This window comes from Diachasmimorpha longicaudata, chromosome 1 (assembly GCF_034640455.1).
Source record: "Diachasmimorpha longicaudata isolate KC_UGA_2023 chromosome 1, iyDiaLong2, whole genome shotgun sequence".
Taxonomy (NCBI): Eukaryota; Metazoa; Arthropoda; class Insecta; order Hymenoptera; family Braconidae; genus Diachasmimorpha; species Diachasmimorpha longicaudata.
The window spans coordinates 6175405-6193132 of record NC_087225.1 but is presented as its reverse complement, the minus strand read 5'-3'; the positions used below and the strand labels follow the sequence as shown (position 1 = coordinate 6193132).

The 17728-nt window shown below is 37.3% G+C and overlaps 1 protein-coding gene across 11 annotated transcripts in view; it reads left to right on the top strand.

Annotated features, from left to right (window-relative positions):
- Hts (hu li tai shao) overlaps positions 1-17728 on the top strand; it is a 42644-nt gene that overhangs the window by 20646 nt on the left and 4270 nt on the right. For 3 of the 11 annotated variants that reach the window (XM_064130192.1, XM_064130199.1, XM_064130207.1), the window contains exons 2-10: positions 2394-2528; positions 2940-3216; positions 4041-4971; positions 6025-6142; positions 7472-7495; positions 8147-8353; positions 8672-9005; positions 9228-9299; positions 10772-16382. In XM_064130192.1, the coding sequence (XP_063986262.1) occupies positions 2421-2528; positions 2940-3216; positions 4041-4971; positions 6025-6142; positions 7472-7495; positions 8147-8353; positions 8672-9005; positions 9228-9299; positions 10772-15093 (6393 nt within the window). In that variant the 5' untranslated portion in view covers positions 2394-2420 and the 3' untranslated portion in view covers positions 15094-16382. Of the gene's footprint in view, positions 1-1724; positions 2297-2393; positions 2529-2939; positions 3217-4040; positions 4972-6024; positions 6143-7471; positions 7496-8146; positions 8354-8671; positions 9006-9227; positions 9300-9735; positions 9811-10771; positions 16383-17040; positions 17109-17728 lie in introns of those variants that run through there. The other 8 variants (XM_064130174.1, XM_064130164.1, XM_064130146.1 and 5 more) reach the window with 8 other exon arrangements.

Here is a 17728-nt window from a genome sequence, read left to right as displayed (position 1 = left end):
AATTTTTCTATCCCCCTTCGATTCCAAAGTATTCTTTGAACGCTCGCCAATCACTCAAATTGACTTAAATCTTTCTCCGGCTTCGCTGTTAAAATATATATTCATTCAGTTAGTGGGTTGGTCTGAAGGGAGCCCTCATGAAATGATCAAGCCACTTGAATCTTTAAGATTTCAATTCCCGGACGGCAAATGAAGACCTCTTTGTCAATAAAGGAAAGTTCTCTGGAGAAAAATTCGTTGACAGTTACTTAACGGAAAATTGGTTCCTATATATGTAATTAAGCATCAGTCTTCTTAATACCAGTAACAAAGTTCACATTTTTCAATGATGAGTATTTTTAAGAAATGTACCGAGAATCTTACAAAATTACCCTCAACAACTGATGAATTTTCCTTCAAAAAGTGGCATTTGACATTTTTCCCTCCCCTCAACACAGTTAAAAATAGCCCAACCCATGAAAAAAAAACTTCCTCATCCCTTCCTTTTCCCCTGAAAATCGATCCCTCAAAATATTTGGTATTCCTACCCCTATTCGACGTTGATCAGCCTACCAGTAAAAATGATCCTCGAAATGTCAGGGGTATGTGCCTTGAATCGACTCAATTCATTACCATCTCCCCCTCTTCAAATCAGTTCGATTATGGAATACATTCGTGAACTTGCAGACGTTTTTTAATCGTTGTCATTGGAATGAATTACTTGTCATCCTGACGTCATCTGGCTCATTGTAGCCTCCAAAGCTCATTCACGCCGGAGTCATTTGAAATGTTAAGTGTCATGTGAGATTAGATGCATTTGGAGACTTCCATTGAGTCACTTAACGATAATTCATTGATAATCGATTTTTTACTATCTTTTTATCAGTGATAACAAAGACTCCTTCAACTCTCTGACAATAATTTTCAATTAATCATTCAACCCGACGGCTCCATATGCTTATCTTTCTTAAATGATTAAATAATACAATTAACAATTAGGTTATCACTGAGTTATTATTTCTCATTTATTTAATTAATGAGTGTAAAAGATCAAATACATTTTTGCTGTCCGACTATGACTATGACTGGTGAGCTCCTGAATCTAATCTGGGATCTAATTATTTTTTTTTAACGAAATTTGGGTTTATTATCACGTGTACTTGGAGAATTATCCAAAAGTGGAAAGGTCTTCTAGAAATGTTTGAACTAGTCTCCTTTCCCAACGTATATTTTGCTATAAATCCAAAGCCTCTTCATCAATGCTGTACTATATGTAAAAATATTGATAACTTTCAATGAAAAAATGGAAGTTCTTCAAATATTTCAATACATGCGGGGGAAAGACGTGTAATTTTCACAATTAAGCTCCAGATATTAAAATTTAAATTGAGAACTTTGTGGGACTAAATTCATGAATAGGCGATTAAATATTGATTTAGTCGATTGCTTTTTTCACTAAATATTTCAGACCACTTACAGCTCAATTTGGATGCATAAAATTACTTCCAAAAATGAAATTGTAAGAATCTTTTTACAAATGTTATGGAAAGGAAACAAATGACAATACATATCCCTATTTTCTCCCGCATATAAGGATTCACATGACAGTTATATAGTCAACAGATAATTTCCCCAGGTATTTTTCGTCCTTAAATCAGGGCATTTGTTGATAGAAAAAAAATTTCCGGCTCACCATTCACGAGTTTCTTTGATTTAAGCTAGACATTTTGTAATTATTTCTTCAGGGGACTTTAGCACGTATTAAAATCGGCCATATTCATTAGCATTTGGCAGACGTCTCCAGTATAGACCAGAGTACAGTGTGCACAGGCTTCAGTGATGTAACAATATCTACAGTGTACAGTGTTAGCTGGCAGAGCCCTCCTTATCGGTTGATAGTCTAAAAAGGCTTTCGTAACACGAAAAAAGTGTCGTCATGCTCCAATAATAATAAATTTCACCTATTTTTGCGTCATTAAAAGTGAATTAAATAAACGTTCTCCAAATATTGGTCATCGTCACACTCGATACAGACCCACCACACCTCGAGCTAATTAAATACTATTAAACACTATGAAAACTATTAAACGTTATTAAAGAACATTGAAGGCCGTCACATCTTAATCAGATGAAAGTGGATGAGAGCACTACATATTTTTTCAACTCTCTGCAATGAACAAAATGTGATGAAGTAATTACTAAGTGTGAAATAATGAGCAGGGGGGCGATGTTACACTTAACATTGTATGCAAATGCTCTGAATCAAGCTTTATTGAAATCTCTCGGGGAATACGTAGCCTTGAATGATGACGATGAGGTCAGAAAAATAAATGAAGAATTAATGACCAAATTACACCCGCAGGTCATTTTTTATTGTCATCAATTTCTCATGTTTTCAATATTTATTGTTTCAGTCGCAGATAACTGGGGGAAACCCGAGGATGGCGGACACAAGTCAGCAGGAGCTCACTGAGCCTCACACAAACGGCGTGATGGACGGCCTCACGGAAGAGGAAAAAAGTAAGATGAGACCAGCTGATATTGAAGCGGTGAGTACCCAATACAATTAAATCTTAAGATTTTTATCTTCAACAAGTTTTATTTGAGTAAAATGATGAACAACAACAATTATTGACAGTCAAATTTCTTATGCAAAATATGTAACGAAAACTTTAAATTCATATAATTTGAAATGTTATCACTGCTGAGAATTTCAGTTAGTATTGATTTTTTTTTGAAGTTTAGAGTTGAATGACAGAATAAAGAGCAACTGTCAACTTTACTAATTAGGAAAAATTAATAAGAATTAGGAAAGTTAGGAGTGATCTGATACTGACCTAGAACTGTATTAATTTTTCTACAATAAGGAAACTAAAGTGATTGCGACTCATCTACTCAAATCGTTAAATAAACAAATACGGCACTTTCTAATTATTTTCTGGCACACTACTCAACTCTAGAAATTCTTCTCATCTTCTCCTACACAATCGTTAATTCCTTGTTATCCCGATCAGGACGTGAGGGAGATGGAGAGGAGACGAAGAGTGGAAATGATGATGAACTCGAAGTTGTTCAGGGAAGAATTGGAACGTATCATCGAGACACAGATGAGCAATGGTTCAGGGCCTTCTGGCCTCTTGCAACAAATTTCGGACATGATGGGGGCGCAGGGTAGTCGATTCAACTCCAATGTGTTCAAAAACTCCAATTGCGTAATGCCAATTAACGATATTCGAGGTAAATGAATATGTATTATTTTACTTAGACCGTAAACAGGTGATACTAGGAGAAAAATATTTTTTTTTTCACTGATGACATCATTTCCTATTAAAACCATTCAACAAAACACCTTTAATTGATAAATACGTAATGGGCTCATCAAATTAGAATGAAATAAAAGAATAGAGATAAAATAGAAGAAAATATCGATGATCATAATTAGAAAGGAATTTCCTAAAAATTAGAAATGATTTTATTTGTTACGTTTGACATAGTAACCTATTACTCATGCCTACGTGTTGTAGTAATGAAGTTAGTAAAATGACAGGAAAATATTCAACTGACATGGATACACGATAGAGCGTTAGATTGAAATATTGTATTTATCAGTGAAATTAGTATCTAACCAAATACTTTGATATAAGAATTTAAACTGCTAATTGAACGAATCGATCTGATCTTCAATGTTTTGAAAATATTCTATTTTTTCGAAAAAAAAGGGGAAAAGCAAAATTAAAAAAAAAAATTTTATGCGGCTCCTATTCGACTCAACAAAAAAGATTTTCAGGAAACTTTCGCTATCGTTTTTCATTTGTGATTGAGAAATGAAGCTTGGCAATGAGCACTTACCTTAATGTTATAATATCAAACCAATCATTCAAAAAAATCACAAAAAGTTCATTATTCTTCTTTATGATAACTTTTTTGACTCTATTACCATTCATTTCCACTGTGCAGATATTTTCCATATTAATTATATAGAGCTTTCCGTCATTTAAAGAAAAACTTCTCCTTTACTTTTGACTGCCCATCATTAATCTCCTTTAATTATCTTTTCAAAGGCGTAGAAAGCATGGGCTACGCCAAAGGCGAGAAACTTCTTCGCTGCAAGTTGGCAGCTGTGTTCAGACTCCTGGATCTCTACGGCTGGACCCAGGGTGTTGGAGGTCAGATAACAGCCCGCCTAAATCAAGATCAACAGCATTACCTAGTGAATCCATATGGTCTTCTCTATCACGAGGTGACAGCCTCAAGCCTTGTTAAAGTGGATATGCAGGGCCAAATCGTGGAACAGGGAACGACGAATTTTGGTGTTCATATTGGTGGTTTCCAGTTACACTCAACGATACATGCTGCCAGGCCTGACATTAAATGTATCATTCACATAACAACACCATCAGTGACAGCAGTGTCTTCCTTGAAAGGTGGTATCCTTCCAATTGGCCAGGAGAGCATTGTCATTGGTGAGGTGTCAACACACCAGTGGATTGGTGAGGCTGTTGAGCCAGAGGAAAAGGAAAAAATTACCAGGAATCTTGGACCAATCAACAAGGTTATGCTGTTGACGAATAGAGGTGCTCTTTGCTGTGGGGAGACCATCGAAGAAGCTTTTTATAATGTCTATAATACTGTGCTTGCCTGTGAAACTCAGTTAAAACTCATGCCAGCTGGCCTTGAGAATATTGCCCTGATTTCCGAGGAAGCCAAGAAGGCCATCTTCGAGGCCTCTAGGAGACAACCGGTTCCTCATCACAGTACTATCACTGAGCCACCAGCATTGGCTGAAAAACTGGAGAAACGCTGGAGAATCGGTAGCACTGAGTTTGAGGCACTTATGAGGATGTTGGATAACGCTGGCTTTCGCACTGGGTATATTTACAGACATCCACTTATTAAGAGCGAACCACCGAGACCCAGGAATGATGTTGAGGTGCCACCTGCTGTTTCTTCGCTTGGATATTTGTTGGAGGAGGAGGAGAATTACAGACAGGGGTTAGTTGATTGATTTTATGGAATTGATTGCTGTTTTTAATGGGGTTCTCTGAATTTGTTTCTTTTTTTTTGTGTGGAGGGAGTTTTAACGAAGATTCCGGGGGATTTCATTTAATGGAGGAAAAATTTAAGGGGTTATTCTCATGTAAACGCCTATATTTTACCACTTTTTCGGAATTTTTTTTTTATGCGACAACAAACTTCAATCATGTTGATTTTTCAATATATTTTTATTTGTATTTTGAAATATACGAAAAAAAATTTTTTTTTCGTTTTTTACATTTTTAACATATATTTTTTTTAAGTCAAAGTAGTCCCCAACAAAAAAAGGTAGTTCACTGGTCAAGGTGATAGCGGCTGTTCATGTTGTCTGACATAAAAAAATCGAATGGATTATTATTCAGTAGACCTGTGGCTATCGTCCCTACCAAATATAATCAATTTCATTAAAAACAAAAAAAAATATCGAACTTCAAAAAAAAAATCACGAAAATCTCCTTCTTTTTCGTTACAAATCGTTTAAAAAAAATATGAAGATATTGTCGAAAATAAACAATTGTGGTAGGGACGATAACCATAAATGAGTAGAAGAACATATGTAAATTTTAAAGCAATCGGTTGAATACTTTTTCTTGTAGGACCTTGACCGTTTCAGAAAATGATGATTCGAGAAAAACGCGTTTAAAGTTGAAAGCCTGGTAGACAATTGCTTACGACACGTCGGCGACTATGAGCTATAACTTATGAAATACTATGAATTTCGGTCTGAATTTTTCACAGCATGTTTTCAATAGGTTTTACTGTCAAAATATCGAAAAAAAAAAAAATCGATTTTTTGAAGTGCTCACATGAGAATAACCCCTTAATGGCGGAAAAGGGTTAATTCGATAGTGAGGTCTGTACGAAACGGTAACGAGACTTGCCTCTGTTCTTCATAACGACTTCACAACGAAATGGCTCAAATGAATAATTACTATATGATTATGAGCAAATGTTGATTTTTAAATGAAAAAATTATATTGAATAATTAATAATTGTCTTGAATTTAAACAGACTCTGGAAGGGTGGACGCAAAGGATTTGACAGAACGCACTGGTTAAACTCACCTAATGTCTACCAGAAAGTTGAAATCCTGGAGACCGGAACACCAGACCCCAAGAAAATCACGAAGGTAGAAGTCATTACATTTGAGAATAAAAAAGAATAAATAATGCGAAAACATTCCAAGGAAATTAGTCAGTACTAGTACACGAAACATTAGGATCCCTCGATACATTGCACGTCCGTACATGTAATAATTCCCAGTGCAGTTATTTCTCAGTGTTGACATGTGAAAATATTTCTTTCATGAGTTTGAAGTAGATCAACAAATCTAACTAGTCAATCACCTCCTTGAGATCAACGATTAGAAAGTACATTTTTTAAAGTAATAGATCATTCCGTTTTACCTGAAAACATCGAATTGAAAAAAAATATTGGAAACGCGCGTTCATTTCAACACATATTCCGTATTAGTTGACTGTCAGGAGAATTCACTCCTTATTTGGGTAATTTGATTACGCAAAAATATTGGAAAGGGAAAATACAATTTATTCATCTCCTCTGAATCAAATAGAATTATGAACATAAAATAGGTAATAATTAAGAGAGAATTTTATAAAAAAAAGGATAAATGTTTCTATGTGTTACGCTTTACATAATCTATTGGAAATGTCTACGTGTTTTTACTAATGAGATTATCCGCGCAATTATGTACGACAGCTGGATGCTTGAGTCGGTTTTCAAGCTTATGAGATTAATGAAAAATATTATATTGAGATAGATTTATGGGGAGTACCAGTGTGGAATATTGCACTTTTCACTAAAATTATAAACAAATAAAATATTCTGACATTCCAATTTTAATTGCAATTTTAACGAATCAATTTTTCTTTTAAATTTGTCATTAAAACATTCCATTTATTGGGGCTTTTGTTATGATTTGAACGTGCAATATTTTGTTTTTTATTTTGTGAGCATTTTACACTCATGCCATTGATTCCTCTCAAGTGCCAGAATAATAATTAAATAATCAAGTGAATTAATTTGCGAAGTATTTATCAATACTTATTTTACCTTACTACATTCAACGGACATTTTCTTCGTGGATTTATCCAGCTTTCGTCGCTTTCATGATATATTAAATCGTGTAGCATTGCTAACACATGAATAAAAAGGTGTCCCTGTTTTTTTTCTGTAGCTTTTTTCGATGTCAAAATAAAGATTATAAAATTGCTGATTAAAATAAATATTACTCGGCGTTTTGTTTTATTTGTAATGGTAAAAATAGGGCATGCTTACGTGTGAATGTTGAACAAATGTTGATAGCATTTCCGTGACACTCATATGAAGATTAAAAAAACTCATGATTTTCGGTTTTTTAAGTTTTATTGATTTATAGATTTGCGTGATTTTTTTTTTATCTAATATCATGTTTTTCTTGGCTTTTTTTCATTTATAGTGGGTGGAACAGAATGCAGAGGAGGTAAATGGGAATTCCCACCAGTTACTGGGACTTTATTCAGACTGAGTCGAATTCAATTTATTTATGTCTATTTGCTAGATCATCAGTACTGTGGTGCGCATGGGGCATATCACCAGTGTCAATCTTCATTACCTGTTTTACTATCATTTGGGCCTGGAATATCTTACTAGCATTTCATCGACAAAGCGAAACGCTATGAATTTATTTTCATCTCAATTAACATTTCCTCATGATTTTATTTTTTCATTAATTAATATTCATTAATCACTCTTCATTTACGATGAATATTTTTTCAGTATTGGTGGATTTCACGATATTAATTTCACGTAGACAATTTATAAATCATTTCACAATGACTCTGAATGAATGTGTGCCTGTTGGTCATTTATTTTTATTATCGGTGGCCTCGGTATGCATCCACTGTATTGACAAAACCAGATATCGACCCTCAGAATTGGTTAATAACTGATTATTATTGGATAAACTATTGATTTTGACGCGTACCATTCAGATATACAGGCACACATTACACGAGAGAGTCATTTCATTCGGCTTGTTCAGGTGCTTTATTGATTCACCAAACAGTAATTCGATTTATTAATATTGGCAATGGGTCTAACGTGACGAAAAACATTCTGGTTTTGTCTGCAGTGGGTGTCCGAGGGATCGCCAACTCACAGCAGCACACCAGTTAGGATCGACAGTGCACTACAGTTTGTACCGAAGAATACAAATCCGAGGGAGTTTAAGACACTGCAGCAACAGATTAAGGATAACAGGAGAGCGGATAAAATATCGGCAGGACCACAGTCACATATTCTCGAGGGAGTTTCATGGGAGGAAGCTAAGAAAATGCAGGTATGGATTTTATGAAATTATTTCTTGGTTCTTTTTACTATTGGAAACACTAAGTATCGTTACCAGGGTTTTATTTTATTTCTCCCAATGAGAATCCTCTCTTATGTTTTTATTGGAATATGAGGATTTCTGTGGGAATCCCTAGACTGGGATTTATTCATTTATGTTACAATAAATTGAGTTGTAATACGGAAGATGCAGTGAGTCAAAAAATTGAAAATGAAAACAAATAAAAAATCGATGAATTTCACCTTTGTGAGAAGAACAGTAAAAATGGAAAAAATATAATGTTTCAATTCATTTAAATCATAATTGAAGGATGCCTCAATCAGTGCAACCGGGGAATCAGTGGTACTCGTTGGAGCTGCCAGTAAAGGAATAATTCAGCGTGGATTCCAGCACAATGCAATGGTGTACAAAACTCCCTATGCCAAAAATCCATTCGACGCTGTTACGGATCAGGAGCTTGATCAATACAAAAAAGAAGTTGCACGTAAGACAAAGGGTGATCCCTACGACGAATCACAGTCTGAATCAGAGGCCCTGTCGTCGTTCAATATTAGTCGAGCGACTCACGAATCCAGCACTGCCAAAAGTCCCATTCAGTCGCCAGTTTCAGTTACGTCTGAGACGGAAGAGGAGAGCAGAGATGGTAAGATCTCCTAACACTCGACGAGTTGTCAATATTAAATTTAAAAAAATAATCAGAAGTAATTTATAATTTTGTTATTTGAAAAATTGTGACTGTTGAGAGAATCAAGTATATGGTAGTATATGGAATCATAATGGTAGTTGATTCACAAAATCATGTGGAAATCATTTCTTTTGTTGAGCACAGATGAACAAAGTATGACAATATTTCATTCCTTTCCAGAACCTCGTGTATTGCGGATAGAAAAGAAAAAAGTGCCTGCTCCAAGTCAACCTGAAGTTGTCCTGAGTGACGGTAAGACCTCCATAAACACCCGATTTTCAAAAATAATTTCAGAGCCAATAATTTCCCTTCTTTTTTTTAATTACTACCAATATTGTTTGGCCCTTGAAGAATGACAATTTTATATCACCTAATTGCATGAGCATTTTGTAAACTGCATGAATTAGGAGAGACGCATGGGCATGTCAAGGTGGACGATACAAACAGGACAGTAGCTGTTAGGGTGACGGAGGTTTCGCGGGGTCAACAAGAGGCGATTAATGATTACGCAAAGCATAATTTCGAAGGTGAGATGCTGGAGTAAAAGTTTTCTGAACTTGGAAGGTGTTTCGCTTTATGTTCTCCCCTTTTTTTTATTCTTCATCCCAGTAATTTCCCCCCCAGAATTATTCAAAGAGATAAATAGTCGTGACGTTTGCATGAAATATGTCGTTTTATTCGTTGATAGCTGATGCAACGACCGAGTTCCTCAATGAGATGCGTCGCAGTGCGATGGAACCTAAGAACGAGTTTGTAAGGAGGGGTAAGTAGGGTAGCTCTGTCCAGGGGGTTGAAATATACCCTCAGCTTTTGTTATCAATGTTTCACCTTGTGCATGCACAATCGCTTTTTCTCAAGGCTTATTTTTTTTTTTCATTCTGGCTACTTTATTTTCCCACAAACATGATCGTTATCACAAAACGCTCGCACCAATCTAGGTGCACGCTAATTATGCTTTTTAATCACTTATTTAATCCTCGTTTCATTTGCATTTTACACTGCTATGTGGTGGGTGTTGGTTGAATGTAATTCAGTGGCAAAGGGGGATGGAGGGATTTCAATTCCAGGTCATTGTTGATTATTTGATTCTGATTTGTTTGTCAATGTCTGGGGAGTGGAACATGGGAGAATTTTTATGTGGATTTTATTTTTCATTTATGGAAATTTCTTCAGTTGTATTGTTTCGCAAATACAGCATAATCTGTCTATGAAGTCTTTAGAGAGTACAGAGATCCCGGCCGACGGAAAAAGCTTGTGTCCACATATGTTTAAGGACTCCGTCCTTGACAGGCTAAATCAGAGATTAGTTTCTGAAGAATTTTTTTGGATTTATGAGAAAATTTACCATAAATTAAGCTCACTTTTTTCTGGAAGAATACAACCTGCAGGGAGGCCTTTAGCAAAATAAATATTTTTATAAGTTTTCATTATTATGAGCTTTCAAAAATTTCCCCATGTCCATAAAATGCCCAGGTATCCATGAAGGCAAATTTCACAACTGACCTCATCACATTTCAAACATAAATGCCCGTAATTATAAAATCCTCTCCAACTTTGAAAAATAGTGAAAAAAACTCCAAAGACATCCAGTATCAGGTGCGAGCGGTTCGTGAACGCGATAGAGCTGTCGTCTTGAAACAAATCCATTTGTATATTACCAAAGAAAGGATCATGTAGAAAAAGATCAGGTATTGCAGGTCCGTTTCGACGCTATCCTTTTCCAGATAATAAATCGAGCACCAGTGACGAGTATACTTCAACATCCTACTGGCTACCCATGTACCAAACCGGTCAAATTCACGTCATCAAATTAGCGCGAGTAGCCGAGCTTCAAAAACCCCAAGTCACCTCAATCACGATTCCCCAGGGTCCCAGTCTGATGAAAAATTCGTCAATAATTCCAAAATTCAAGCCCAAGGCGTACATAAGAGAACGTTGTAAATTTTTCACCGAGTACGACAAACGTTACAACGAGTATAAAATTCTCAGTAGTGAAAATTTCATTCGTTTCACGAGTAAATCTGTGGAGGAGAGGATCGAGAGCCTCTCCCCGGCTTCGGTTCCAGCGGCCAACAAAGAGAATCATTTCTTGCCCTTCAAAGTCCTCTCCAGGAACCGCGGGTTCGTCAGGGAAATCGCAAAACAATTCTCCCTAACCGAAATTCCCAGTAAGCCAGATTGTCGTCCCCCAAGTAGAAAAAGATCTTCCCAGGATCCTCTGCAAATAAGCCCCAGCAGAGACTCCATGGCAAAAATCCCCAGACTCTCTGTGCCCTTTTTCGTTACTCTAAACGCGCTGAAAAGTCCCAGTCTAGTGGACACCATTATGAAGACCTCAAGCTCAAAAAGCGCAAAAAGCGAAGGGAACACTCCCTCTGAGCATCTCCCCTGCACTCGTCGAATCCTTCCAACTGAGTCCACCTTGCTCGACCCAATGATCGACCTAATAAATGAGGACTTGAAGATTTCCAGTTCGTCAGAGCCCACGAATTCCTCAGTCATCACAGTAGCTGAGAGAATTTATCCTGAAGAAATTAAATTTGAGCTGCAATCAGACAATGAGAATGGAAACTTCAGTGGCGAACTCCTTTCACCTTCCAAAATGAAACAAGAGCCAGAGAGTTTTGAGGGTCTCAATCTCTCCGATGAGAATGCCAACTCATTGAAGGAGAGCACTCCTCCAATCCTCGAGCATTGCATCAAAACAGAACCAAACGATTGGATAAACGGAACAGAAGAGGAGTTGAAGGTTTCCTTTGAGAAGGACATGAGTGACGACTGCCCCTGGCGATTCTCCTCTCCCCTCCCAAAGTATTACAATCGAGAGGACAGCATGACTGAAGTCATTAACACTCTTAACATCAACTTGACCCCCTCAAAAATGTCATCTTTTAATTATCTTCCTGACACCTGCAGCACGAAAACTTGGAATCTGGATCCAAATCAGTTTAGTGCTATGTATAGCATCACACCGACAGCAAATGCCAATGATGATCCTATCGAGGAGCACTTTCACTGTGGGAAGAAGGACTGCGAGAAGTGTTTATATCCTGGATATTCCCACGAGAGCTCGTTAAACCACAGCTTCGAGGCCCCTCCTCAACAGGAGGAACTTATCTGGGAAGAGATGCTCCCAAGTACTGACGAGGATACACAAGGTCCAGTGAAAGTTGACAATCACATTGATTTGAATCAGACAATTGACCTCTTCGACAATTCCATTGACGTGGATACAGAACGAGACATTTCAGCTGATTCCATGGAACGGGAGCAGTCAGTGGGCGGCTCAGACCTCCTTGAACTCCCTCATTCGACGTTCATCGAATTGGAGAAGTCTCGAGACCAAGTCTTTCACGAGGACATCGCCACCTCTGCAAACGAGGTAATCGCAGGTCTCGGGGAACGAGAGGCCTTGGTGAAGGCTGAAGCGATTGTTGACGATGTCATTTCTGATGTGACCTGCGTCGATCTGAATGACGATTTGTCGACGGATTTGAGGACAATCTTGGAGGCTAAATTAACAGCCCTCAAAGTCGCCAAACACATCATCGATGAGGTGATGGATGAGATGGGATTGGAGATCAATCAGGAGTTGAGGGAGGAGAGACAGATCCGAGAGATTGAGGAGATTGTCGAGAAGACTATTGAGGAGGATATCAATGGAAAGGAACCCAAGGTCATCGTAATCAGTGAATTGATTCACCACATCATCGACAGAGTTTCGAGTGGCTCTGAGAGCACCGCAGGATCATCTCCAGAGAGTTACAATCTAAAGAAAACGAAGGAGAGTACTAACACGGAGATTAAGGAGCTCGCGACGTCCATAAACGAAGAAGCAGTGAACACTTCGGTGACTCCAGACCTTCTGAAGCCGATAGTTGGGCTGGGCGAGTCCCCACAGGAGGGGAGATACTCTCGGGATCTCTTCAAGAGCTCTGAAAACTTGATAAACGAAATTAAATCCATCTTCAATGAGATTGACATCGATGTGGAGAGTGAGGAGTCTATGAGAGTCGAGCTGGAGAACATTGTTGCCTCTTGCTGCATCGGTGAAAACGGAGAGGTCTTCTCAAACGACATGGAAGCCTTCCAACATTACGCCAATCAGATGCACCTGATCGCTAAGGCAATCGTCTTCGAGGAGTCTTCAAATAAGAGTAAATCTGAAACTCTGAATTCCAGCAGTTCAACCGAGAATTCTTTCTACGCAAATAAATCAGAGAGCGTTAAAAAATTTGTTGCTAAATTCAAGCAAATTACAAAGGGAATGAAATCATCCTTTGAACCAAATATAAATGGGTGTGATGTCTTGGACTCTTCAGACGCTAAAAAATCCGACCTTTCTGGGGAGATAAGCAACAGGGCGTTGTCTTTGAACGTTAATATCTCTACAGAGAATACGATTAACATCAGCAGTCAGTCGGATCAATCATCTCCAGAGAATGACACAAAGTCGGACAACAGCAGAGAGAAAATCGAGCTGAGAAGGAAGAAGACATTAGCTGATCTCAGCAGGGTATCGGATCATGATGACAATTCACTAAGTGCGCATACCTCGGACGAAAATTTTCTTAGTGAAGACTTTGAAAAGAATGTGGTTTACATGTGGGACTTGAATGAATCAGAGAGTGAGAAGAGCTTTAATGAGATTCGAGGAAAGGAGACAAGTTCCACTCTCATTCAGCTCGATGAGATAGAGGATTTTCTGGAAGAGGAGGTTCACACGGAAACGGTGCTGAGTGTTCCTGGCTCTCCGAGGGTGTACCAGTCACAACTGTTGACTGTTCCCGAGGACGAGGAACTCAAATTTTCGAGTATTAATGAGGGAGAGCAGAAGGATACGACTTTGTCTCCAATTCTCGAAGTTGAGAAGTTGAAAGTATCAAAGGTCACTGAAGAAGCTGACGAGAGGCCGAATATTGAAAAATGCCTAGAAGGAGTTTCGGTTTCATCTCCAATTTCTGATATTAATGATTTGTTGGAACGAGAGGAGGGACTTGAGAGTGAGGATTGCTGCGACACGGTGCCTCCTAATTCTCCTCAGATAATAGTAACACCTGCTGAAGATTTGGAGAACTGCTCTGATCATAGTCCGCCTTCCTCGAACACTGATTTTTTCTCCTGCACTGGGGGTAATTCCACTCCCTTCCAAACTGGCCAGAACAGCGCTGACACCAGTCTCCACCTGAAAATATCTTCTGAGAGTGAGGATAATCCTAACAGGAATGAATCAGCTGTTCTCAACAGTGAGCATGATACCTACACCATCTCTGAGTGTGGTTTTGACGACTGTGGAGAGACTATTTATTATGGGGATGTTTCATCGAACTTGAGAAGATCTGATTCCTTTTCGACAATTAACTGGTGTGACAATACGAGTGTCAACTTAGCGGATGTATCTTCAGCATTGGAGGGACTGGAATCATTCACAATGAATGAAGCGGATGGGATTTTAAATAAGAAAGATTTCATTATTAAATGTCCAATTTGCGATAACGTTCCAATGAGTGAGAGAACATGGGGTTCGGCGTTGCCGATTCCTCAGTGCAGTTATTGCACAGAACATTATGATAAGGAAGATCGCGAAGTGCCTCAGCAATCAGAACAGGAATTAAATAATGAGGTGGAGGCAGCTGATGTCCCTGTGAAGCGTTGTAATATTTGTTTAGAACTCCCAGTGTACGTTGGACCCACAACCATCGATGGTGAAAACTTTATCCTAGACGACTCTGATGTTATTGTGGAAGAGGTTAAAACTGCATGGAATCATGATTCAGCAAACGAACAATGTGGGAAGAACGATGTTTGCCAGAAATGCCTGATGATTCTCTCAATGGACACCAGGGAATTCATTCAAATCGAGCGAGTCGTCTGCAGTGAGGATCTCGCTTCTGCTTTGATCACATCACCAGCCCCTCCTGTTCCCGATTACGAAGACACAACTCTCTGCAAAGTAATCAATACCATGAATTTAACCGATGTTTCTGTCAATGATCGATCAACTATCGACGAGCCTTTGTGCTTCATCAAAACACTCTTCGAGTAGTTTCGGAGTTGCTCTGATCCTTTTGACAGCTGGAAAATGAATTTGACAGTTACATAAAAAATCAGACAGAAAAAATGCACTGATACGACTTGATGTTCTAGTAAAAGGCTGTAATATTTGTTTAGATCTCCCAGTGTACAGAGGATTCACAATGAACGGTAACAAAGGAGCCATCGTAGAAGTCGGGCGTTAGTGTGGAAAAGGTTAAAGCTACATTGAATCATCATTCAAGTGAGGAAGAAAATGAAAACTAGGATGTTTTCGTCAAATGTCTCATGATTCTCTCGGTAAATACTATGGAATTTATTCAGATCAATCGAATGGTCTAGAGTGAGAATCTCGATTTCGTTTTAATCACATCATGAACCCCCCACCTTTCCCAAGTTCTTCATGATGGAGGAAGGGCTCTTTAGGAAGTAACCAATACCATGGATTTAAAAGACATTCCTGCCAACGAACATTCAGCTTTCCACGAGTCTGTGATTTATCAGAATATTTTTTGAATAACTTCGGAACTATTTGGTTCCTTTTTACCTCCAAAGATATTCGGTGTTTTTAGTCATGACTTGAAACGCTAGATTAGGGTTTAATATTTTTGATAAAATATTCCTATCACTTTTATTACGTAGAATTTCATTCTAATGTTTTCATATGCAGGACAATGAAGATATGTTGGATGTCTTGATGCATTCACAAAGTGCTTTACTAGAATATGAAAGATAGTTGCAGATTATCGCGATTATTCATTGATTATTATTAATTATTATAACATTTGTACGATTCTCGTTGTTAAATAGCTTTGTATTAATTTGGAATCGTATCAATGAGATTTAATGAGTTATTAATTTAATATTGAGCGCCATTATCATCACAGTGTTAGCACATTGTAAAAAACGTAATGGTAATCTCTACTTATTTCACTCGTAGCTTTACTAGTTCTATGAGAATATTTCTTTTTCTTTTGCTCATTTTTTTTTTCTCTTCATCTCAGATCAAGGGACAGATATTACCATTATGTTTTGACATAATCGTCATTCTGGCTGATCTAATAATGTACATTATTCATAGCTTTTGCTGCATAATTATAAAATAATGTTACCAGTTAGAGGAGAATGAGGGAATAGGCATTTAGTGGAGACACTTTTATTCAAGGAATTGAAGCTAAAAAAATGTTTTTCCTTTTATGTCTATATTAATTATTATCACACACTTATTCTTTATTGTTTCTTTTATCATTGCATCATAAAATGGGGAGTGAAAGAATAAATTAACAAGGTCTTTCATTCCAAGTGGTGTTTACTTTTAATTTGCATCCCCTCGCAATTGCTTTGTCACGCACGTTATCATTGGTACAATGAATACATTGATCTGGCTAACATATTTCTCACTGAGGTAAGGGATTTTATAAATATTTCTCTCGCCGAACAGTAACATAACATTTTTTTTTTGTTTTTTTTTCTTGTGTATTTTTTTTTTTGTATATGTCAGTACTAGTGCAGCATCTTCTTGACATGTGAGCTTTTGAACTTAGATTTCGTCTACAGGAATTGTTATCCCATTCTAACCACATGATAAACATTTTTAATTACAATAAACTGTGTTCTAACAACGACATTTGCTCCACTTTATTGTTGGCAATTCAACAAACGTAATAAAAATCAACCGATTGTTGAATATGAGGTTGATGAATATCGCATTTTAAAAAACTGTGTATATTTGAATTACGCTGAATCAATTGACCACAATAAATAGAATTTTCATGCTTAGATTGCACTGTCTGTAACCGTCATGGTACATTACGATTTCATCGGTTTCATTTACAATTTTTGTAGATGATATCCTCATGCAAAACAACGTGTCAAGAAAATACTGTGTTAGTGTTATCGAGTCAATGCTTTTTACTCATTGCAAAGTTGAAAATGTTCTATAATTTGTGTCGTGTTACAGGGGAGAATACCGTGAATGGCGACCATTCTGATGCACATCACAGCACATTTTCTCACAGCAGCAAGGAGGTTCGTTGAATTTTTTTTATTTATCAATTACATTTATCTCTGATTTCACTGAGACCAATAATCATCCATGGATTTTCATTCTCATGGTCTTATTATACTAATTTTATGGCACATTCTCCCATCATGTGGCTCGCAGAAACCTTTAGATGTCTTTTTCATTCATACATTGGTGATTAAAAGGGTTTTGATGGGTGTCTATTGTAATTATTGTCAGTTTTTCAATTAATTGTCTACATGTAGTGATTTTTGACGGTCCAGATTGTGCAATTTATCTCACATAATTTACATTTATTGATAAATTTTGTTGTCTTCCACTCTATATAGGATAATCGGTATTCCTGTATTTTCACCTCTTCATTAGCTTATCGTAATAATTTTATGGCACATCGACCGATTTACCATTCATCTGGTCCTCAGAAGTCTCTAGATACCTCTTTCATTAATTTATTTATGAGATTAACAGGTTCTTCATAGGGTTTACCTTTAAATTATTAATCATTTTTCTATTACATTTGTTCATTTGACGGTTTTTAAGAGTCCGTTAATGGATGTCGTGTCAGGCCTGGAAGGTTAATCATCACATTCATCATTCACGTATTATTTTTCATCAATCATTTATA